The sequence below is a fragment of the Manacus candei genome, unplaced genomic scaffold, assembly GCF_025592945.1.
Source record: "Manacus candei isolate 608988 ecotype Guabito, Panama unplaced genomic scaffold, ASM2559294v1 h1tg000014l, whole genome shotgun sequence".
Classification (NCBI taxonomy): domain Eukaryota; kingdom Metazoa; phylum Chordata; class Aves; order Passeriformes; family Pipridae; genus Manacus; species Manacus candei.
In genome coordinates this window covers 59,810,034-59,834,454 of record NW_026138062.1, presented here as the reverse complement: position 1 = coordinate 59,834,454, position 24,421 = coordinate 59,810,034, and the positions used below count along the sequence as shown (strand labels likewise).

Below are 24,421 nucleotides of genomic sequence, written 5' to 3'. Positions count from 1 at the left end.
ATTTCGAGCCATTTTGTAATGAAGGCAGAAATGGGCACCAGAATGTAGAATGGTACAGAGTCTTCCTCGAATTTTATGAATATTTGAATGTGTACTTTTGTTTAAGATCCCAACCCAACCTCCCTTGATAAGTGGACAACTTGTTTGAAGTTGTCTTTTTAATGCAATTCCCACTGAATGCCTAGGCTGGGTTTGGTACTTGTCCAACTTAACTTTGAATTTTGGACAGGGCTAAAAAAAAGGCCATTTAGATTAGGTGTTGCACTCTTTTTTTTTGTAAATTAACTCTATCTTCCTCCAGCTTAGCAGAGGACATTTAGTTTATATGATTTGTAGTGTGAGTTAAAAGGGCTTTCATTTAAAGACTTTACATGAAAACAAGATTATAGGAAAGTAAATGAACACCTGAAAGAAAACACCCCAAAGGCGTTTTTCTTTCTGTCTACAGGAGATGCCTGTTAATCATCTGGGATACTTTCCTCTGTTTTTGCTTCAGGCAAGGAAAGTTAGGCAGCTGACCTTAATACAGTGATGCACTTGTTTTCTAGAAATGAGCTACAGGACACTCCATTTTTTTTCTAGAAACCTTTCCATTCTGTGATTCTTCTTGTTTTTTTTTTCTTAATTTCTCTGTCCACTGCTTTCAGCTGTGGAAGTACTGTAGTCAGTGAGAGCTTGGAAGCTCTCTGCAGGCAGCAGTCCTCTCAGACTGGTTCTGTCAAATACCTGCCTTTTCCCACTTAGCTCCAGTCACCTGAGAAAGGTAAGTCAGGAGCTGTATCCTGTGCTGACTAGACCTTGTGATACGAAGGGCAGCCAGCCTCAGGGGATGACCAGGTTTGTAAAATGAGGCCTTGAGACCTCCACATCTGTCTGCCTTTGACACTCAGAAGAGCAAGCAACGTCTGAAGTTTTGTGGCTAAGTTTCTAAAGAAAGCATCTAGTTTTGAGTGAAGAAATCAGGAAAATGCTAAAACACATGCAGAGCATGCTCTGGCCAGCTTAGGGCTGTAGCCTTCTCCCTATTCCTGTGCTATTGCTGTCATGGCAAAGCCTACTACCAGTGCCCTGTTGCATGTATCTATATGTGATGTGCACCCACATCACGGATTATAAGAAGAAATGTGACTGGTCAGGCACACCTTCAACATTAGAAGTGACCACTGTGCCACTATGAAGCCTTGAATGGTACCTTCTTCACTTCAGGATATTCCATAATCTTTCTGCTGCGTCTTTAATGTTTAGAAATCTAACCCAAATGGTGTTGAAACCATGGCTACGTGTGCAGCTCCTGCCACTGGTTTCAGTAGAGTAGGGTGATGCAACAAATCGAATGCCCAAAGACACCCATAAGAAGGGGGAAGAAAACCATTTCAGAAAGTGTGCCAAAAATAGAGATGGTTTAGCAGATCAAATTAATCTCAGATAGTTTTATAAATATTTAATCTAGATCACTTTTATGGGGGAGGGTATGAGAAGAAGAGGTAAAAGAAAATTTGAAATTTAGAGTAATAGTTTAATTAAAAGCATTATTATAGAGAGCTAGTTACAACTCATTTAAAATATATGTGAATGAGATTTTGTTTTCTGATAAAAATAATGCTTTTCAGTTTTCTGTATTTCAGACAATGCTAACTCTGGTTGGTGTTTCCACTTAGCTCTCATTAACTTGGATTTAGTTGTGAGATGGGCAGGACCTAAGAGAAGAGGGACTCCAATTAAAAGAATAAATGGTTATGCAGTAAGCTTTGTAGTTAAGAACTTTATATTGTATTGGAGCAAGTTCTGCCATAGCCATTAATCTTATTTTCATTGATAAAGTCAGCTAATTACAATATTAATACACTGTAGAAGGGGTGCTGTCTTTTTAAACAAAGTGTTTCAAAAAGATTTTATTATTGTTGTTGTTATTTTTAAAGAGCATGCCTCATACTTCTTTCTTAAATTTTCCTTTTCTGGGGGAGACCTGAAGTGTGATCTTTTGTTTCTCCATAAGCATAATGAAATCTCACTTTCCAATAAATATACTTATTTTTTTTCTCCTTAGAAAAAATACTAAAAAGCACATTGCAACATTTGTTGGACAGTTTGTGTCCTGCCCTACCGCAGTGCCCATAGACTGGGGCTGTGAGGGTTTTTTTGTTTGGTTTTAATATAAACAGCACCTGCTGATGGCCTTTGTTTATAAAGGTTTAAAAATATAAAGGAGTCTTTATTGTTTAAAGCTTCAATACTACTGGTTTGAATTGCTTCACTGTAAAGGCTTCTGCGTTTTTTTGAGAAGGCAAATGACCAAAGTCCCTTGATTGAACAGTAGAAGAACGAGGCGTGGATATCTAGTTGGCCTGGGAAGACTTTCTGCAACTGGCCGTGTATTGCTTGGGTAGCTATTAGAAGGCAGACAGGGGGCAGTCAGAGGCTAAGTTGCCCTTTTCAATATGGATATCCATGGTGGTAACTCCCGTGGTGACGGTAGTCGTCTTGGTAACCTTCCTGGTATCCCTGGTGGTAGCTATGGTAGCCATACCCACCGTACTCATCATCTGGGCACTGCATGCCGAGCGACTGCTGAATTGTCATCTCCTGCCGCCGAAGCTGCATGGAATCAATCAGGTCATACACAATCGCCATAGACCACATTGGAGAAGGATACCAGGACTTGACGTTTCCATCTTTCCCCACTAGAAGCATGGAGAAATATTCTGGGCTAATTTGAAAATAATTTCGGATGTCTTTCACCAAGTTAGCTGGGATGTCTTCTCGGTCTACAGTTGAGCTTCCTAGAAAGTGATCACATAAAATCAGCATTGATGTTTTGTTTAAGCAGTGATGATGGTTTGTAGGTAAGCGAGTTAGCAACATGAGATAGGATACAGCCCAATAGTTGGCAATGTAAGGTGCTTGTAATTTACAAGTTCAGGATTTCCTGGATCCAAAATGAAGTTGCTCTACTGTGAACTAAGGATGTATTTTTAACAGTTTTGTTTTAGATTTAGTAAACTTGTCCTTTTTCTCTAGGCTGAAGCTACTGTAGTGTGGTACATCTTTTTTTCACCCAACTTCTTTGACTACTATGCAGCTTGTGTCACCAATTCATGTATTGCAGAAGGCATATGTGAACAACAGTTGTGGTGAAAGAAATCACAAGAATTGAAGCGTGATAGAAGAATTGAAGGATGAATTTGCTGGGTCATTAATGGCATTATAGAACCTCACTCATGATATGTGAGGTGTGGTAGATGTCATGTCCACTTCAAAGTACATGTTCTAGTGCAAATCTGGTGAACTCCAAGCTTTTAAGTGTGAAGTCTGTGTTGGGTAAACGAGTAGAAACTATAACACAACTAAGATCAGTGGGCACATATATACATAGTTGGCTTGGCAGCTGAATGATTACAAAGTGGCATCCTGCCTTACAGATTTGAGATTCTCTGAAGGAGGTCAGCAAGCAGGTGGTTAAGGGTGGCCTGGCTGTTACAGATTAAGTGGATTTCCAGAAGGCTTCAAAAGGTACTTTGATGGTTTAGTTGAAAAGCAGAAACAAGGTGGGAGTGAATGATCACCTGGGAGTGGAGGGAGGTCATCAGTGAAGTTCTGTGATTTTGCTGGGACTGGTGCTGGTCAGTGTATTTGTAAATAATGCACGTAAGGTATGAGGATGGAGGTTAGGAAGTATACTGAGGATGTGAGGCATTGCAGAAGATCCTTGTAAGTCTGTGTGACTGATTAGTAAAATTAGAGAAGAAATTCTATTCAGATTGAAGAGATACACATGGTGAAAATTTTTCTGACTCCCCATAAGAAATGATGAAGATTGACCATCACCACTCGGCAGTGAGATCTTAGGGCTATGAAGGAGTTTCATGAAAGGCTAGTTCAGTGCTCACTAATGACCAAAAGCAAAACCAGATGTTATAAACCATGAGGAAAATAATAACAAAACAGTATTATTATGCTACTATGGAAACCCATTGTTTGTGTGCATCTTAAGCACTGCATGAAATTCTGGTTCTCTCACCTCAGAAGACTACAGTAGAACTGGGAAAAAAAAGTCAGAAAGGCAGCAAGGTTGATCGCAGATTGGGAATCAACTCTGTATGATTTTATGTCCAAGTAAGTGGGGACTGCAATCTGTCATGTAGATGGGTTGGGAGAGGTCTGCAGAATTGTGAATGTCACTACAGGGATGGATAGGATACCTTTTTCCCCACACAAGAAATAAGGAGCATCAAACAAAGCTATGAGGGTCATATTCAGAACAGATAAAAGGTACCTCTGTAGAGGTTCTCACAGGAGAACACATGCTAGGAGTTAACATGGATCAAAGGGACATTAGACAAGTACATAGAAAAGAGGACTCTTGATCTTTATAGGAACTATAACCAAGATCATGAAGCCTTCGGTGAAAAATAAGCAGAGGCTGCAAGAATGTTGATGGAAGAAGTGTGACATTTGCTTTTTCTGTTCTTATTCGTTCTTATACATGGACTTAATGTTCCTGTGCTATAGAAGGACTAGGATGCTTTCAAGCACAGAGCAAGCAGTTGGAACAGAGATGGGATAAATGAGCTCCTTTCTGTCTCTGTTCTTCTACTGATGGAGACAGTTGTTTGGATTAGGTAGTAGAGGAACCTGTAGCATTTGAAAAGTACCCTGACAATGACCTCTCCTGAGAATATCTACTTGAAGTAGCCTGCTGAGATGCAAGTGGAATACTTAAGGGGTACTTATAGGAAAGACAGAGAAAGAAAGACTTTTTACCAGGGCTCATAGAGACAAGTCAGGGGATAATAGTTTTAAACTGAAAGAGGGTAGATTTAGATTTGATTTAAGGAAGAGATTTTTTAGGATAAGGGAGGTGTGACACAGGAGCAGATTGCCCAGATGGATGCCCCATCTCTGGAAGAGTTCAAGGCCAGGTTAGATGGGGCTTTGAGCAACCCAATCAAGTGAAAGATGTCCCTGCCTATGGCAGGGGGTTGGAACTTGATGATCTTTAAAAGGTTCTATTCACTCCAAGCCATTCTATGAATATGAATGAGGAGAATCTGCTGAGTGTGTGTTCTATTAGCCCTGCAAACTCTTGAGCATGTAAAAGACACAGACATTCCTTTGACAGCAAGGTTGGCAGAGGAGTGTACTGGGGAATGTAAATTTAGGTGAGAGATAAAAGTGTGAGTTAGCTTCTAGATATTTGTGCTTTTATGTCCTGAAGAACCTATATAAGGTTTAGCACAGAAACACTAAGAAAGCTTTTTGTTTGGTTTTGTGTCATCTTATGTCTTAAAAGAAACAAAACAAAAGAGAAAAACTGTCAATCCCTCTAAAGAAATTACAGCAAAGAAGCACTCAGCACTGTGTAATGCCCTTCATGGGTAGTACTGAAGAAACTGGGAACTGTTGCTTACCATTAATTGGATACAACTCTAAGACGCCTCCAATATCTTCTCCAAGTCCTAGCAGTTTGAGAATAGTTATGTGGCGCAGACCTGTGGAGGAAATACAGAAGGTTGTGAGTCAGACCAGATCTTTCTGTTCATCCTTGGGCAGATTTCAGTTTCATCAGCCAGGTCTGTGCTTGCTAAATTAGGGCCCAGTCTCAGCCAGCCCTCTAGAAGGAAGAGTTACTGATTTCTGTGGAGTCTCTGCCAGTCACATCACCTGTCCCAAACACAGGGATGAACTGGTGTGTTGCATGAATCATGAATCAGTTGCATAAAAGCAGTTGCTGGTGTCCCAAGGACAGCAGTGTGGTGCTGTGGTTCTGTAGCATAGGGATACAAGCATCAGATATGCCAGTAAATTGCAGAGGCCATCCTCCAAGTCCGTAATGTTTCTGCACTGTTTTGTTCACTAGTAAAGCTTTTACTTGCCATACACACTGCAACAAATTATTTAGAGGCAATGTAATCTATCCCAGTTAAACTCTGAGTGAGGGAAATAGCTTATGACAGGTACTCACTTCTTTCATTTGTGCTGCACAGAGGCTTGGACTGTTGCCTCTGCTTTGAAGAAAGACCTTAGGGATGGCAGAAACTGCTCATGTAAAATGCATCTGTACAATCTAAAAAATCTTTGATGTAACTGTTTTACAACTTGGAAGTAAGATGCTTGGAAACATACCACTTAGTTAAAACTCATGTTGACAAAGGCTTTAGAAACTCACTGGATCTCCTTCAAGCTGTCCCTAAAAGGGTGGGGATAATAACTGTTTTGGTTACATTCCATTCTTCAGAAAGCATTTTACAGTGGTCCATGTTGCAGTTTACTTTGGTAGTTACGAAATGAGATGACACTGATGCTCTGAATGAAAGCCAGGTGACTATGAATGAACAATGATACTATGCAGATCTCCCTTCAGGTGTAATTGGAATGTAGTGATGTAGCAGCTGTTGAATGGAACCTGTTTCATTCTATTGTGGGAGTCAAGTCTACACCCTGTATGGTACTGGCATTTCTAGGAACTTAACGAGTAAGTCTCTCTGCGCTTCATTATGAAAAGACAGAAGAGTGTTTCTGGGTCTTGCTCTTAGTTGCCTGCTGGAGGAGCCCATGTCTCTCCACTGACTATGTAGTTGGATCATTAAGTACCTAGTTATGGGTCTAGGAGGGCCTTTATTGGATTGAAGTGGCTTCCATTAATATTTTTACCCATTTGGGCAATGAAGCAGCAAGGAAAAGAAAAAAACCCCGTATGTCCATGCATCTCTCTGATACCTGGCCCAGTTCTGAGCTGGATGTTACAGGATCTGCCCTTCCCAAAGCATTTTATTTATGTTGTTAATTTGGGCAGTACAAAAAAGAAAATACTACTTTTCTCCTGAAGTACAAGCCTGGAGAGAAGCTTTGGAGCACTAGCATTTTCTGCCTCACACAAATGATTCCATAGAACACTTTGTTTAGCTGTCAGTGTGCTGTACTACCTGCTTAACAAACCTTTTCTGTTTGAATTTGGAGGAAACTTATCAGACTCCTCAGACTGTCTATGTTCAGACTTCAGCGATGGAATGCATCACATCATCAGGAAGGATGTGGTTTGGGGGAGCAAGAATATAATTTCTTTTGACTCACCAAAATTGCAGGCTTGTCCACTGAGAGCAGCAAGCTGCTGGGAATAAGCCCAATCTTCATCACTGGGAGCAGAGATCACTACCAGCCTCCTTCTCCATCTGAACCTGAAAAGAGAGCGACAGGGCGTGGTCATGACATGTGACTCAAATTGTCTCAGCATTTTCATTTGCTGTAGGCTGAGACATGTCATACCTCTCACAACTTGTCAGTAACAGCTGGATGGGAAATATTCCCAGTTCTGTCTGTCACTGGGAGAGGGTAAAGCTTGGTTTGAATTTTGCAATTCCAAAACTTTCATAGAAACACCTGCAGTGCCACTGCTTCACCAAACAAACATTTCAAAGCTCACAGTCTTTGCTCAAAGCCCCCTTCAGTAGTTACAGCAATGCAGAGAAGTGTGTATTTAAGAGAAAAAGATTCCTGTGGAATTCCTCACTAGACATTTAGCTTTTACGTCAGTCACCACTGCTGGAACTGCACAGTTATTTTGCAGTTCAAGGGCTGTCTGAGAATTAGGGTGTATCTTCATTTCAGACATAACTCATACTTCTGTGTAAATAATCACTGACCTCCTTTTTTTTCCTGTACCACATTTGCTCCAAATACCTTTAACAGGGCTTTAAATCTGAGCTTGCTTATAAGTATGTGGTTGTGTGAGCCTATGGCTATGTAAGGCATGCATGGGGCAATAAGATAAACCTTGAAATATTTCTTTAGTAGGGGCTGCACCATCTAACAAAGATTTTGCACAAAAAGGTCCTTCCATTTTCCTGTCAAGGAAAGGCAGTGCCATAAGGACACTTGAAACCTTTAAAAATTCTAACTCTAGGGGATTTAAATACTCCCTCAACAACTTCTTTTTTGAATATAGATACTTCTCCACTTAACCTAAAGAAAACAGATTTATAGGAATTTGCAAAGCTGCAGAGATATTTTTGTAGCAGGAAATGATCTTTTAAATGGATGCAGATGTTACTCTGTTATAATAATAGCCTGCTTTTCTGCAGCACCATGTGAAGATCTCAAAATAAGGGATAATGCAATGGGTCAATTCTACTTCACTTGAGAGAAGCTGAAGATATGGTGAAACTTGCTCAGTCACAGAATAAGTTGTTAAAAGAGCAGTGTATACTGATGTCTTTGTCTTGTTGATTGGTACTTATATGTATTTTTACAATTAAAAATGAAATCCTTGAAAAGCAAACCACCCCAATTTTAATCTTTCCCAGGAGGAACAGCAAAGACGTGTGTGTGTACAGTTATGTGAACAGGAATGAGAAGCATTAAGAATCACATATGTGATGTGAAGGAAAGGAGGGAAATTTTGTGTCATTATTCTGAATATGCGTAACAAAATAATCTTTGTGATATTTTGTGTAGAAAAGCACCTGGCTACATATGAACAGTGACTGAGAACGTAGATGTTGGATCATATTTTGCCTGGGGCAAAACCGTGAGTTTCTTTGAGATGGTCTTAAATTGCTTCCTATTTTTTTAATTATCTCCTTCAGTGATGCACAGAGCTGAAAAGTGTTGAAAGCCACTCAAGCTATTTATTCCCTCACTCCAGGCAATCTGTATACTTGGTGTGCTTGTCTGGGCCTATGTTTTACTGAGAAATTAATTCAGTTGGTCTGTCACAGCTGCTGCTTCACCAACACTAACATACAGACTGATGCCTTATTTCTGACATCAGAAGCCATGGACCAATACTCCTGACAAATCTGCCATACCTTTCCTATGTACATCCTTTCTTCCTCTTCTAGCTGTTTTGCATTCTGTTCTGATTTGTGAGCCCAGAGAGCAGTACAGCCAGTGTTGTCCCCACTGTTACAGGAGACCTCCCTCCCAAACTCAAGGTCCTCCTCCTTACGCATGTGGATTTTAAGCATTACTCAAGCCGGCTCTGGCTCTCATGGTCTCCTTTCATGCCAGCCAGGCTTCTTAAGAACAATATTTGCGTTATTATAACTGACCTCTCCAATGAGCAACACCAGGGAGATGATGCCAGGGCTCTTGTTCAACTGGGAACAAAACCTTGGACAAAGCTGGAATGAATCTTGCTGGGAATCTGACCAGTTAATGTTGCTAGAGAAGTCTACCCAATATTTAAAGCCTGATGCTTCTTTCACAGACAACAAATGCATTCTGTGCAGTGCAAGTTCTGTTTATAGATGCAACATTCTGTATTTTTTGGACCTGTTTTTCTAATGTGTGTTTATTGCTAGGGCGATTTCCAAGCAAAGAAGGATTTGGGGCCCATCCCTTTCCAGAATACAAGCCTCTTTCTTGTGTTGATCAGCTGTTTCCAAACTGTGGTTCTTCTTGGTGGTCTTGGGGATGAATCACTGAGACCTAAACAGGAGGTGGTGAGGTGGGCGGGGTGGATCTTGTTAAAGGTTCCCTTTCTGTTGAAGTGGCCATAGAATTTTAAAATGTTTATGAACCAACAACCTATTCATTTACTTGTTGCTCCTTTCCTCCCTCATCAGAATCCAACGTGCTGCCTCAGTTATTTTTAAAGCCATCTGGCATTAATGGTGTATTCCCACGGATTCCAACAGTATGTGAGGAGGATGCAGTTGTAACAGGTAAAGCCTACCTAGAGTGATAGGTGATAATTTCATGTAAATTATCCTGTGACAGAGAGGGCTGTAGCTGCACAGCTCTTCTGTGGATCTGAATTCCCACAGTCCAGACATATTTATTGCCTAGAATTTAGGTCTCACAAGTAGAGCAATAATATGGCATATAGAGATTGCATAAACAAAACTCTCTTTCTGCAAAAGGTCTCTCAAACATTTTGCAAGAGACATCTGTCAGACCTTTAATAATATGCATGACTAATACTGGCCAAGACCAACTGTTATCTCAAGCAGGATAAAAAGGAAGTTACAGAGAATTAATTGCTGATTTGAAGTACATGGAAGGGATTAGAATGGGATTAATGAGACTGGGATGGTTGATGATCGAAACACATAAACACTGTGCTTCATACTTTCAAAGCACTGAGCTAACATCTGTGAATTAATCCTTATTTGCTCTTCTAATGTAAATCAGTGTTATCATCTCCATGTCATGATGGGAGGAACTGAGGTACTGAAAGTCAGTGTCCAAAGAAGGTGCAGTCAGTCAGGAAACATCCTTCTTGACTTCCGGTATTCTGTGCAAGACTGCATTCGGTTCTGGCTGTGTCTCTCTATTTGCTTAACACTGGAAATACTGAGTAATTTATATTTAAAAATCACAGAAATAGTTGTATGGGTATTTTTCCTGTAAAACAATAATCAGTAGAACTAGCAGCAGATAAGAACAGAAGATAATACCTGGATAAGAAGCTCTCAAGGGATTGTTTCTTATCTTCTTTGCAGACGATGCCCTCTTTTTTCTGTCTTTCCATGTCTTTAATTCGTGACTGGAAGGTGTCAATCAAATCAAACACAGACTTCATTGCTATGGGTACTTCATAGTATTGCTGTTAAGAAAAAAAAACAGATGAATATAAGGATGCTCATATTAGCAGCCTTTCTGCATGCATCACAGCACCATAGGAATATAGAGATTTAAGTAGTCCTATTTACACACAGGTAACAAAGCTTAAAACAAGTTAGAAACCATGGAAAATATTATTGCTTTTGCAGTCAGACTGCCCTTTGGAAGTGGCATATTTTCAGTATTTGCCCAATGTGATAAGGCCAGGACATTGCAGGCAAAAAATTATTATTATATTCTTCTGTCAGGCCATTCAACTAGAGGATTGTCCATATGCACTGTGCTGGCATCCCTTTGAGTGGCCAAACTGCATGCTTTAGAATGCTGGGTACTACATTAAAACCCCTGTCAGCTGGGGGTCCTGTTCCTCACCATTCCAGCAGAAATCCACAATTCCTGAAATCCCCTAAGCACAGAAAATGAAGATAGCTACAAAATTCCTGAAAATTTCTTGCTGCTCTTTTTCTTCTCTCCCAACAATGACCAAGTCCAGCATCGGTCTCTTATGTACCTCATGTAAAAGGCTGCAATGTAATTTCCTGAAAATTATTTTTTTTCATATTATTTCAATGCCTTTTCTTTGAAGAGTTGAAACCTCACCTTGACCTTCATGTCAATGTCTGTAAGCACCATGAAAAAGTCATTGTAGGTCATCCCATATTCTTTCCTCAACTCGCTGATGAGCTGCTGGTCCACAAGGTCTTCATCCTCTATCACTTTCATGGGCTTTTCATTATCTTAATGTGAGACAAAGGAGAAATAAAAATAGTTGTGGAATCACACAGCACTCTGCCTTTAATTTCAAACTTGAAAGAAAGGGGAAAATTAATTTCCCAGAAGCCTTCTTCCTGCTGCATAGTCAAGATATTAAAAACCATCAGTATGGTATTATGACTTTTAACTGTCCAGTTTTCAGTCCCAATGTTCTTTGAAAATCAGTCTATCTTAGGACACGTGCACTTCAATATTTAACATTTCTTCATTCTTTTGAAAAATCTTCCTTTTTCCTGGAAAGATCTTTTAGATTTCTTTGGTATTATCTCATTCATGTATATGCATGTACTAATCATTTCACCAGCTCCTGAAATGCAGCCATTTCTGGAAAAGACAGTAGAAATTTTGGCAACGTGCACCATGTGCAAATGAAACAGCATGGATAATTTAGGTCAGTAAAATATAGCTAGAACAGCTTGAGGTTGGCCAGGACACTAGAGTTAACCTTGCCAGTCTTAAAAAAATTACATGCAAAGTTTAGTGACTACAAGAAATCAGAAACTGTTTAATGTGTTTTGAATGCTGCAGTCTTAAGAGCACACTTCTCTATAGACCCTGCTTTGGCACTCCCTTCTCCATCTGTGTGCTGATGTCTTTCCTATTCTAGCACCCTGACAGACCAGACCTTAATTCTGAGAACGTTTTGTACCTAGTCAGTGCTCCACCCCAGGAAAACATTCCTAAACATTTGAAGAGAAAAAGGCCTCTGAAGACAGAGATTTGAAGACAAGCCTGTGGAGGTACTGAGGTTCCTTACTTCCCGTGGAACCGGGGTGTATTGGGGTCATGTCCTGAAAGCCTCCCTGTCATCAGCTCAGCCTCAGCTCCAGCATCCAGCACAGTCCTATATAACTGCAACAGTGCTGGAACAAGCCTCCGTATGCAACCGTGGGCCTGGAAAACTAGAGACAAACTAAATCACACACAGAGGGAAATGTCACCTGGGCACCCAAGAGCTCCCTGCAAACATTACTTGTCTATACCCTATGACACCACTATGAGTATTAATATTCATAGTCTCAGAAATCCCAGTCATGGCTTAAGTGACCTGCCTGAAGTCAGAGACATGAGAGGTGATCAAGAGGTAAAATCCAGAGGTACAACTTGCTAGTCCCCCGCTCCATAATTATTCACCAGAAAATAGAGATGAGATTGATTATCCAAGTTGATCACACAGCAACAGAAAATAATTGATGCATTATACAACAAAGCATTCTAACTAATTTTTTAAACATCCATAGCCTTTAAGGCTGTTTCAAAATTTGCCGTAGGTCCAATCTGTGTATAGACTGAAAGAAACTTCTGAATTAAAATTTTGGGAAAATATCTGAATCAGAATCTGACCTTTAGGTTTCACACTTTGAACCCTCTTCTTACAGAATAAAAGCCAAGCCAGCAAATGTTAAAATTTGGTTATACTAATCAAGCTATAGATGTAATATATATGTTTTTTTATGGATATATGTACCTCAGTTGAAAGTTTTGTAAAGAATTAACAGGCAATGTTATCAATTTCCCATTGGGTGGGTTGCTGCATGTGCTAGTTGGTTATTCACTTCATAAAACATATGTAAATCATGTATCAATGCTTCATAAGCGAGGTTTACATGTTACTAATGGCAAGCATGACCATTAAAACACAGACCAAAGAATCATATTTAAAAGCAAAAATTATCTCATTGGCCTAGATGGAGGTAGAATAGTGCAAAAATTGTTATTGTGAAATTTGATGTACAGCAGTACCTTAGACCAACCAACCCATGGCATTCTTCTGCTTTATACTCTAGATAACAGTATGAAGTTAGCACTTTAGAGTTTCGTTGTTGGGAGATCTTCTTTCAAAACTTATGATAAAAAGAAGAAAATTAAATTACAGAGTGTGATGCAGAAAAACGTTTCAAGGAAAAAAATAATGCCACAAAGGCTGGCCTGCCTTCCAAACTTGGAAGTGATTTCTATGGAGAAAAAAAAATAATTTAATCTAATTGCCTCTTTCCAATTCACTACTTGTCCCTGACCTCAACCTCATGAAGGACATCTGGGTTCAGCATGACAAACCACAGGAGTTGAGACTGTCTGCTGCTCCCTGCAAAATTCTCACTCCCTTTGCTTTTTCTAGAAAGGTCATTGAAAGAGTGTGGAAATGTTTCTCCATATATCTTTGGCAGCTAGACAGGCTGGGAAGATGAGTTACTGTTTAGAAGTGACACTCAGCTTTTGTGTCATTCCAGTGGGAAACTGGGAAATACTCTTTGGTTTCACTATGAGCTGATCTTGGCCAGTGTCAATGAGCTCTTTCATTCACTAGTTCTAAATGTGTTTGAAATTTCAAGTGAAAAGTCTTTTCTGTGGACTTTTTTGTTGTTGTCTGTTTGTATTGCAATCCAAGATGCAGCACTCTGAGCTGACCTCATCATGCTGGGTGCTCAGGCTTCTCACTATAGCATGCATGCTGTGAACAAAACGTTTCTTAGGAGAAACTTTTGCTGCCTCTGGTGGTGACAGAGAGTGAGTCTTGAAGACGCCATGCAAACAGGAAGGGTAGGGGAGAAGGAGAGGTAGAACAGAAAGGTGTTTGTATTATTTGAACTTTCTAAAAAGCTCAGGATTTGGTGTTTTGAGCAGCACTGTAAGATGAACTTCATGTAAGGCTTAACCTATACCCCTCTAAGTTTCCTGAATTTCTTGAACAATATAATTTCTTCTGTGAGAATTCAGCTGTTATATACACTCATGTGGTTTGGGGAAAGTTTGGATGTAGGTTAAGTTTGGAACTGAAAGAGTATGGTCTATGTCAGAGTGAATATCTGTTTATTAGCCAGACTAGAAGCTAAATATAACCCTAAGCAGTCCACTGACAGGCAGATGGGTCTAGGTACACAAAAAGTGTCCTTGAGTAACCTTGGCCTGATGTGGAAAATCCTGTACTGCTCCCGATTTGTCATGGAGGTGCACAAATGGACAGTCTGGCAGGATTTGTGACTCACTGTCATTCAGGAACACAAGGCTAGGTCCCCTGTTAGGTCCTGTCCCTCTGAGAGTAGCAGAGGCACAGCTGGAAGCCAGACATAAATCTGTGATCTTCTGGCCAGTTATATGCCCAACCTGCAACACCCTGGAGCTGGTGTGGTCCTGAGCTTTCTGTTCTGTCACACATCTCTCCCCAAAGTTTGGTAAAAGCAGATGAACTTTGAGGGGAAAGCTGTGGTGCACTTATAAGCAAAACTAACAGCTTTTATTCTATTTGTAGAATAGAATTGTAGAATATTTGTATTTCTTCAGCTTCATCCAGCAAAGCATTCACAGTGCTGTTAACTTTTAGATGCAGACAGCAATGAAATATTGCACATGATTCAAGAGACAGCTAAGCTTAAGTGCTTTGCTGGACTGGGACCCGAAATCTTTGTCCAAACATTATTATTATGATAGGAATGGTTTTCACTGGCTTTGGTGAGTGCTTCCCCAGGACCTGAACACTGAGAGCAGTTGTTTCAAAGCTGCCTAAGAGAAATGGATCCCCAGTGTCACCTGTCTATATGGGAACTCTGTATGTAAAGAAGGTGACACTAAATATGTCTGAATGAGCTACTTTGCAGGTCCTGCACAGTCTGATTATAGTGCCTCCAAAACCTCTGGCTCCAATGAGATGAACCTCTTTACAATAGCCAGCAATATAGCAGTCACAGTGATGGGTATCTTTTTTCACAGGGAAAGAGAGGTGATAGGGCTTCAAATGGTAAATCTTTAAATATCAAGTATGCTGATGCAAATTTTTAAGGTTGTCCATACCTAGAGGCTGTGGTTGAAATCTTCTAAAAATAATACCTGTTTACCAAAACAGAGAGGAAAATACACCTGGACCTCTCCTTGCTGTGGGGGCTGATCTTGCAAAAGAAAGGAACTCATGGCAAAGGTTCTAACTATCACCCTACTCTGTCCTGGGTTTAACTAGTGTATGCCTCTGAAGAATAAAGAATTCCAGGACCCTGTGAGGAGTACAAAGGCATGAGAAAATATTATATGGCAGTGGGGAGATAATGATGTTGAACTTCAAAATGGGATTAACTTGGGCCAATTTTTTAATATACCCTCAAACAATTCCCTTCAGTGTTTCCTACCCCCAATCTTCTCTCCTTCATGACAACAGTCAGTTTCTTTAAGTATCTAGCCACCTATGGCTGATGTCTTGCAAAAACCAAGGGCAGGAAGGCATTGTATTAGTGCAGTCTTTAAGTTGGACAGTGTGGTTGGTATTCAGGATATTGGTAGAGCTCAGCCTAATTTCCTCTTTCTGTCCCATGCCCTAATCTCATTTTTTTTCCACCTTTTCACTGTTCCACTGTTTTACTGGCTTTAAGAATTCCCACAAAGAAAGCTGAAGGTGCTCAAGTTACAGCACTGGAAACCTAACCATGGAAAATACCAGAGACACTTATGTAAATATAACAGGGAGGTAGTTAGCATGGAAGGAGGAGGAATGGGTTTGAAAGTCAACTGGACCACAGCAACAGATCCTGCTTAGATTTTGACCCAAGCTGGGTCTTCCTTTGTTGTCTATATTGTGCCCATGAGATGTAAAGAAATCATTAAAAAAAAAAAAAAGAACCTAGCTGGAAGTGGTCAATTTTCATGCTGCTGTTGTTCATGGTGCCAAAAATTGTAATGACTGAGATCTTCCTCGTTGCCATCTTGCAGAAGCTCTCCAGATACTCGTCTCGCTGCTGTACGTACATGGTGTTGTCCGCCTTGGGGGTTGTGATCAGCTGGTTGGTGGCAGAGATAAAAGCTTGTTTAGTATAAGGAATGAAGCAGATGAGTATTTTACTGAAGGAGAAATAGTCACTGTTTGCAAATTGGGCTCTCTTTCTCATAAAGCTGTTATTTATTTTGCCTTCAGGCCCAGGCCTAACCCAAAGGTGTTCAGTCAGCCACAGGAAAACTTTTGGCAGCATGTCTAGCTGGTTGCATAAGCTCCTCCACTGTCTCTCCACAATTCTGGTAGAAGAAAGCATTGGATTTTACAGAACACCGTATGCTTTCCTATTATCCGTTGCCCTACCAGTCCTACCAGGTCCCCCTCACAGCCTTCAGTGGTGCCATGAATCTAGGATTCCTGTTACTCACTCACAGTGGGAGCGCTGGGAACATGGCAGCTGCTCTGGCCTTATCCCATGGTCCAGGCAGGGCTCCCAGTGGCTATTTTGTCTGTCAAGGGGTGAGTGAATAGGGCTACATGAATACTTATGTAACTGATGGCCATATAAGAAGACCTTGAAGACTTGCTAAGGCCACTGTGATCTCATCTGAAAATGGCTGATTTAGCTTTTGTTTGTTCTAAGCCATTTTGATGTCTTTTGGGACTTATATTTGCTAGAAGACACAGCTAGGGGGGGAGAGGAAGAAGAGGAATAATTACAACAACAAAAGTATAAAAACTCTATATGGTTTGTAGTACTTATTTCAAAGCCTTCTAAGAATTGCAAAGATTTAACTTATAAAAAATTTAAAGCATGTGACTTAGATCCTTCATCAGCAACTGGGATGCAAAATATTTCAGGGAAGGTGTGCATGTGTAACACCATTTGGTGGTCCTATGCAGCAGTTTCCAGTAGAAGGTGGCTAGGGATGCTGCAGCTCTAGTAATGTAATCCTTCTGACTAGCAGCAGTGAACTGCAATCAACCACCTGCCACTGATCACCCAAACATAAAGGGAGCTGGAATCTGGATCCAAATTTTATGGTTTAAGGTCACAAATAATCACTAGAATCCTTCAATTGCAAACTTATGCTTTAGTCTGTAACAGGTGGAATCATTTTCTAGCTGCCTTCTGAAGTTTGTAGGGCCTGGAGGTTAATTTTTATGATACACTCTTTATAAATCCAATTCATCAATTTACTGAAATGTAAAATATATTTCTGGCCTTAAAAGATCTGTCTCTTATTTATGCAAAGGCCCCTGGCACAACTACAACACTAGAACATGAAGGTGAATGAGAGTCAGACACAAAGAGGATTTGATTTCTGGGCTATAGCATGTAGCACGTTGCTTTTAAATGGCATAGAAATGCTTAAATGGAACTAAAAAGGGTCATGAAAAGGATTTGAGGACTGAGATCAAAACCAGACCATGGGTTTTGTATTGTCCTCCTAGTTTTGGAGGTCATAAGCTGGAAAGCAGAGGCAGGCCTGAATTTGATCTGCTTCATCAAACCTTGTAGAACAAAGCAGGGATCATTTAAGAGGCAAAGCAAACTGCAAATCAAAGCTTTGTGCCAGGACTGTTTTAACCCAGGCATTATATACGCTATATCTATCTGTGTTTGCATTGTAGAATCACAGAATGGTTTGGGTTGGAAGGGACCTTCAAGATCCCCGAATTCCAACCCCTCTGCCATGGGCAGGGGCACCTTCCATTAAACTAGGTTGCTCAAAACCCCATCCAGCCTAGCCTTGAACACTTCCAGGGTTGGGGTATCCACAGCTTCCACTCTCTCTTTTCTTTATACGCTCCCTTTAGGTACTGGGAGGCTGCTATATAAACTGTCAGTCTGCATTTCATCACCACAGGGAAATAAACAAAGAACCCAAACTCACTAAGCCAGAATTTCTCAACATTAGTAAGACTGCAATAAAAGCTCCATTATAGAGAGATGGGGCTACAGGACTCAAAATCGATACCTTTTTTTTTTTAGTTTCTGCACCTGGGACCTATATTTGTCATTACTTGAACTTAACCCAGAATAGCTTTCAAAAATCTGGATGTTTGAAATTCACACTGAAATCTTAAATCCTTAATGATCTAGAATTTAAAAACCCATGTCCCTCTCAAAAGACCTTTGGAAAAGGACTGAAGCAATGTCCTTGGGAACCAGTCTATTAAGGCATCTGAAAGATGCAAAAGCAAGAGGGAAAAAATTGCTTAGACACACTTCTGCAGCAGTGTGGCTTAAGTCTCCAGGGGAGGGTTTAAAGACTCATGAATGATAGAGTTCATCTAACTGGAGGGACTGACCCTAATGGAACAGAGCAGTTTGATAGGAAGGGATGCAAATAGGCATATGTGTGGGTTCAAAGAATCTTGAGAAGTTCTCTTTTTTCCACATGTTCCATTCATGGCAAAGAGATAGTAGAGTTCAGCCACTGCTTTTACTAATAACCAAATCAAACCTATTCACCAAGGCTGAGGATGATTTTAGGTTCTGGAAAAGTGAAGTGCAGCGTGGCATAGTCATGTGTCTTCAGTGAGTTTTGGCCTGACAACCTGAGATTGTGCAACTCTTTTCTTGGAGATCCAGCTGAGAAGTGGCCTAGTATCAGAAGGTTCAAATTTCAGACAACCCTTTAAGTTGCCAGGACTGTGGTGGTGTAATGAATTAGCAGCCTGACATCTGTGAGCTCTGCTTTTGGCTCTTTTTTTCCAAGTTTGTTTTTATTTGTCCTGATGCTACACATATTCTTGAAAGTCACAACCCTGAGACCAAATGTCAAAGATCCCAACTTTTGCATAATTTCTCGAGCTTTTCATTTGGCTAAATATTATTTAACAAGTAACTAAGAGATATTATTTGCAAAATTTAGTCAAGTTCAAATTTTTCAAATATATGGTTTTTTTCCACTTCCAGTGCTAGCCCTACAGCTGGAAGAATGGAGGGGAGGAGAAGAAAGTTGCCTTCTGTTCAGGTCCATGAATCATCAGCAGAATAATTAATTAAATTCCAGAGGTTGGAATCTTAACTTGGCATCTTAGCTTGGCATTTTAGCTATTTGTATTGGAATATGGAGCATGAAAGTCAAAGGTGTGTTTTGACACTGACTATCAGACAATAACTGTGAAACAGGCCAGCTTGCAGTAGAATAATTGCAAAAATAATCAGCTTCCACAATAATATTTTTAAATAACTGTTTATCGAAGTGTACCCTTCAGGATATGTCCCATCTGCCAGAAAAAACATTTCTATTACAACTAGAACTGTTTCCTGTCCCAGGTGAAGTGGTTTTTATGATAAGTAGTTGGAAAAACATACAGCACTATTAAACCCAGTGACAAGTAACTCCAGATCACGCTGAAGTTCTCAGACCTGAAAACTTATTATAGTGTTATTGTTTAATAAAAACGGCAGGAGAACAAAACCAAACCAAAATAAATTCTGCACAGGACCTCTGAAGATGTCTGGGAGATTTGAATGCCAAATTCCCATTAGATCTTAATCCCAAGTTCCCCATCCCTCAGGGCATCTGATCACAAGCCTTTGTGCATATCTTCAGTCAGACATGCACTAGTATTGCCAAAACACCTGGCTTGCTTCCAGTTTTAGGACACCAGCACCAATATGAAGCAGGTGTGCCAGCTGGCAGGACATGCTGAGCATTGAAATGTGGTAACATTGGCAAGTTCCCTAAAGTGGTGAATGGGTGTAATCCACACTGGAACCTCATTTTATTGATCATACTGATACAGATCCTGACACCTACATATCCACTGGAAATAAGATAATCTGATGGCTATATGGTGGCTCATGGAGGTGACTGGGAAGAGGTTTTAGTTTAATTTTTGGTTGCTGCCTATAAGATTTCCAATATGAGTCTGCAAAACCTTCCATGTTGAATATGGTTGTTTGGGTCTAGAAATTTTACCGCTTGAACAAAAGCACCAAAAAGAGTAATATAAAACCACCATAAACTTACAGTTCCACATATTCCTGCCAGGAGGGAGATATGACTTCATTTAGGTAATAAGATTCAGATGAACAAGTTACTTACAATGAGCCGCCTTTTGCCTTCAAAATATTCCAGGAGGTTGGTTGCTGATTTTCTGGGAGGCTGTAGGAAAGGCTTCTTATTGGGCTTGGGAAAATCCTCATTTTCAGTCCTGCTCCCCTTCTTATTCTTCTTGCTGCGGTCTTTGTCCTGCTTGCTCTTTTTCTCAGCTTTGTCCTTCTTGGACTGCTTTTCACTCTTCTGCTGCTTGTCAGGTCTGTCCTTCTTCTTCTTCTTCTCAGGTTTATCCATTCGCTCATGCTTCTTTGATTCTTTTCCTTTCTTTGGGGGAATATTTCCCACTGCAAACTGTTCCTCTAAATGGGAACTAGCAGGCTTGCTCGGGTCATATTTATCCTCATATTCATTACTCAGTATCTTTTCTTGGGCCTTCTTTTTTGGTGGTTTAGTCTTAACTGGTTTGTGTTGCCCTGGTGTGACATTCAGGTCCCTATGGTTATAGTCCTTTCTATCTGTTCTGTTATCTTTAAATCTGCCCACATTTGCCTTTGTATAGTGCACTGAGGGAGCCGTTGGGACTTCTGTGAAACTGTCATAGCGGGCAGCTTTGTTTGGTTTCCGTGTGGCTGCCTGTTGTTTCTCCGACTGTCCGCGCTGGCGGTCCCTGCGGTTTGCTTTCCACACAGGAGAGTAGAAGTCCTCAGAGGCTGTGACTCGTGGAGTGGTGGCATCAGGGGCTACTGGCAGCCTGTGGTACTCTGTGGTGGAATGTGACTTTGTGGTCCAGGTCCTCTGTGTGGTGGGGAGGGATGTAGTTGTTGTAGACCGGCTTGCTGTTGTCACTGCACGGGTGGTGGCACGAGTAGTTGTGGTGGTGGGAGGGAGAGTAGTGGTCCTTACTGTAGGCAGAGGAGTGGCCACTGTGGTTGTCATTGGTTTCCTCACTGTTTTGATCCTTATTGGCTGATTATTGTTCTTCCTTGGCTCCTCCTTCCTTGCTGACACCTGGGCATGTTCACCACCAGGGGTAGGCTGAGTGCTGCCCCCATTATTGCCTTCCTCAACCACTTGCCCCTCTACCCCAGCTGCTTTGCAAGTCTGAATGAAGCCCTTCTGCCTCATCTTCTCAATTTTTCTTATGGGATTCTGATCAATGACTTCGTACATGGCCTCTAGCCTGACTGGATAAGGATACCTTTCCTCTACCTGCAGAGTTTTCTTCAACAGTACCATGCCAAATTTCCCTTTCTCCAGTTTCAGAAAGCTCATGAGCTTAGGGATGAGGGCAGGATCTAGTGGCTGTTCCAGGATTTTTCCTTCATTGGTTATCCTTCTGACTTTTCCCCCTTCTTCCCCTTCTTCATGGAACAACACAATCTGCTGGATGTGCCTCTCGGCCAGTTCACAGTAAACATCATTTTTCAGCAGGCTCATCATGAGCCGGTAGTAGCCCTCAGAGGCATGGGGGGCAGAAATGACCCACACCCGATTTTTCCCTGCAAAGCTGGCCAGGACATTGGGAGAACTTGACCCTGAAGGGAAACGTACCACTCGTGACTGTGAGGCAGAGGATATCCCTTCGTCCTTAATCATCTCAGACTTGGAGTATTTGGCTGCAGCTGTGAGTCTCTGTACCCATCTCATTCTGGTCCCCATGCCCCTGGCCTGGGAACGTGCGTCCCCTTGGAGGAGATTGGCAGGTGGTTTTGGAGGTGTGGAAGAATCCCTCTTGGAGACAGGGTGTTGAGGATTTGGACTTGAATTCCTCAGGGATGCTCCAGACCTTCTTAGGACACTGCTTGAAGCCCTGTAAGCTAGAGGCACTTTCCTTACTCCATGGCTCCCTCTCTCTGCCAGCCTCTCTGTCTTCTCAGAGCCACACACTAGCCATGCTGCCCACAGCAGGGCTAAGCTGAGAGCTGGCCTCCAGTTCATTGTGCAATCTGTATAAGGAGGGGGAGGAGAAAAAGAAAAAGTTAGGTGGTAACAGTATGATGATACCTTGCACAAGTGATAAAAAAAGCGAAGCATAGGCTGGCTGGTTTTTGTGATTTATAAGTGCTGATTACACCTCAGTCCTGCCCTAGTGGCTTTGTACATTTTACAGTTATTTTTGGAAAAACACAATTTTATGAAAAAATGAGATCATCCTTCTGTAACATGATATTGTCTATCCAAAAGGACACTGTGATCTGCATCCTTCTTTCTCTCTGTCTCGCTCATGCTCTCACTATACACACATGCAGACACACAGAGAAAGGGTCCCGTACCTAGAGCAGAAAGCCAAGAAGTTGACTTGAAACTTACACTTCCAGAGATGAGGTTTCACGTCTTTTTCCTTTAAAAGGAGACCATACAGCTTTGCTGCTGCTTAGTGATTTATCTTCGCACAGCCCAACAGGTTCCAAAGCCTGTCTTATGTATCTTTTAACTCTCTTCTTCACCTTCTTGACAAGCAGGATGAGGTTAGTGGAAATTTCCTTTGTGATCTCTGCTTCTCCATTTACCTGCAGGTCTGGATTTTTGCTGTGCCGGTTATCCACACAGGCAGGGATTTCATTTAAGGAAAGGGAACTCCTGGCTGCTCCAAGTCTCTCTGTTTTATACTTCCCTTCCCACTCCTTGCTTCCTCAGTCCCGTTTAGCTCCTTTGTTTCCAGAGAGGAAAGCACCAGCACTAATATATTTTCCAGGCTGAAGAAAAACACAGGAATGTGATGCTGAAAAAAAAGAAAGGACGCTTCCCTTTCCCCTTTCTCCACACTTTGACAAAAGCAAATTGTAAAACACTTGTCTTTTTTTCTTCTTGGCTGGCGGTGGTCCCAGAAATGTCAGGGCAACCCCAGCCCTGCTCCGAACCCGCCTCAGACAACGGTGGCCACTGGAAATGGGGGAAACTTCACTCAGGATTTAACAGCTCAGCAGAACCCGCCTCCTCCCCAGTCTGACACAGGGAGGGAGGAGGAGGAAGGCTCAGGGGGCTGAAACACTGCACAGCATCACAGAGCACTTCAGAGAGGGTGACTCCAGCCTTAACTCTTTCCTTCACGCATCCCAGCTCCCTGGTGTTCTCCAACCCCAGCTTTCTCTTTCCTCCCATTTAACAGACACTAGTTGGATTAAAAAATAGTCCTGTGAGAAGTGCGTTTCTCCATCGGTATCAATAACAGCTCTGGTGTTTAAGAATTATTATTTTTTAACCTCATAATTTCTGCCTCCTGTTCCCCCTTTCCTTCTTTTTTTATCGCTTTCTGGGAGTTCCTCAGTGAAATCCAATTTCTCTTCACTTTCCAACCAATTTCTCTTTCAAGTCTTTGCGTGTGTCAGTATATTCTTTCCTGCAAACATCATATGGGCATAGCTGTTTGTTAATTTGTAGTTTTTAAAGAGATATCAGCTTGTTTACTACTGAACTGAAATTAGGGTCATATGTATTTCCCATGAATGTGCACTAGCAGTGAAAAAAAAAAAAAAGAGAAAAGGTACAAAAATACCTACAGAGACAAGGCTAAAGGCAGGGTCGTGTCCTTTGCTCTCCCTTTATGGTGTAAACGACACCATTCTATTGAGCTGACGTAAACTGGCACTTCTGTGCTGCCAACACCTGGTCTTTAACTGATTCACACTGGCTTCAGAGTGTGCCCTGCACCTTCAATGTAAAACACTGCTTAATTTTAGTTGATAGGTAACATCTGAAAAAATCCAAGACCTTAATTCTACTTTTACTGTTTTCCAGGGTTTTGCTTATTTACAGAGATGCTGTTACATTTTTGTGATAACACACTGGATTTGACCTTTGTTATATTGGCTGAAAGTGAAGGTACATCTTCTGCTTCCCTTGAAATCAATGTTTCAAAGAAAAAACCCTTCCTTTTCTTTCTCTCTTTTCTTTTTTTCTTCATTTTTACTCTAAGTCTTCTAATGCACTGATAAACATTAGTAGTGATTTCACCAATATGTGTCCACAGTTTGGGTTGTGTGGTTAGTGGTTTGCCTGGGAGGTAGGGGAGGATGCTGAATGCCTGTACTCACATTAACTTGAGGGCAAAAATGCTCAGCCTCTTCCAGCATGTAATATCCTATCTTACATCCACTGGAAGGTAAGGGGACTGTACCTCATAGAAGGACCACAAAACTGAGTTCTGCGGAGCAAGGGCGGGTAACATTTTCTGCTGAAATTAATGTCAAGTCTGCTCATTTGTTAATCTTGACAAGGAAAAAATGTCTTTAAAAATTACACTGTTCCATTGTGACATTTTAAAGAAACTGTAATTAAAAATATGGGTGTTATTTCTATGTTTCATCCAGTTTTACTACAAAGATTTAAAAAGAATTGACCTGAAGCCAAGTATTTAATTTGGGGTAAA

The 24,421-nt window shown here is 41.1% G+C and overlaps 2 protein-coding genes across 2 annotated transcripts in view; one reads left to right on the top strand and one right to left on the bottom strand.

Moving 5' to 3' along the window:
* The window catches only part of SLC35A5 (solute carrier family 35 member A5), a 65,743-nt gene that overhangs the window by 13,734 nt on the left and 27,588 nt on the right, over nucleotides 1-24,421 (top strand). The gene's annotated exons all lie outside the window — the stretch shown is intronic.
* On the bottom strand, nucleotides 1,496-22,980 carry CCDC80 (coiled-coil domain containing 80). The gene is made up of 8 exons (XM_051780979.1): nucleotides 22,363-22,980; nucleotides 20,098-21,998; nucleotides 15,944-16,100; nucleotides 11,164-11,300; nucleotides 10,398-10,546; nucleotides 7,072-7,175; nucleotides 5,409-5,489; nucleotides 1,496-2,780 (listed from the first exon to the last, which is right to left on the bottom strand). Exons 2-8 carry the CDS (start codon nucleotides 21,988-21,990, stop codon nucleotides 2,434-2,436), a joined length of 2,868 nt encoding a protein of 955 aa, XP_051636939.1. The 5' UTR covers nucleotides 21,991-21,998; nucleotides 22,363-22,980; the 3' UTR covers nucleotides 1,496-2,433.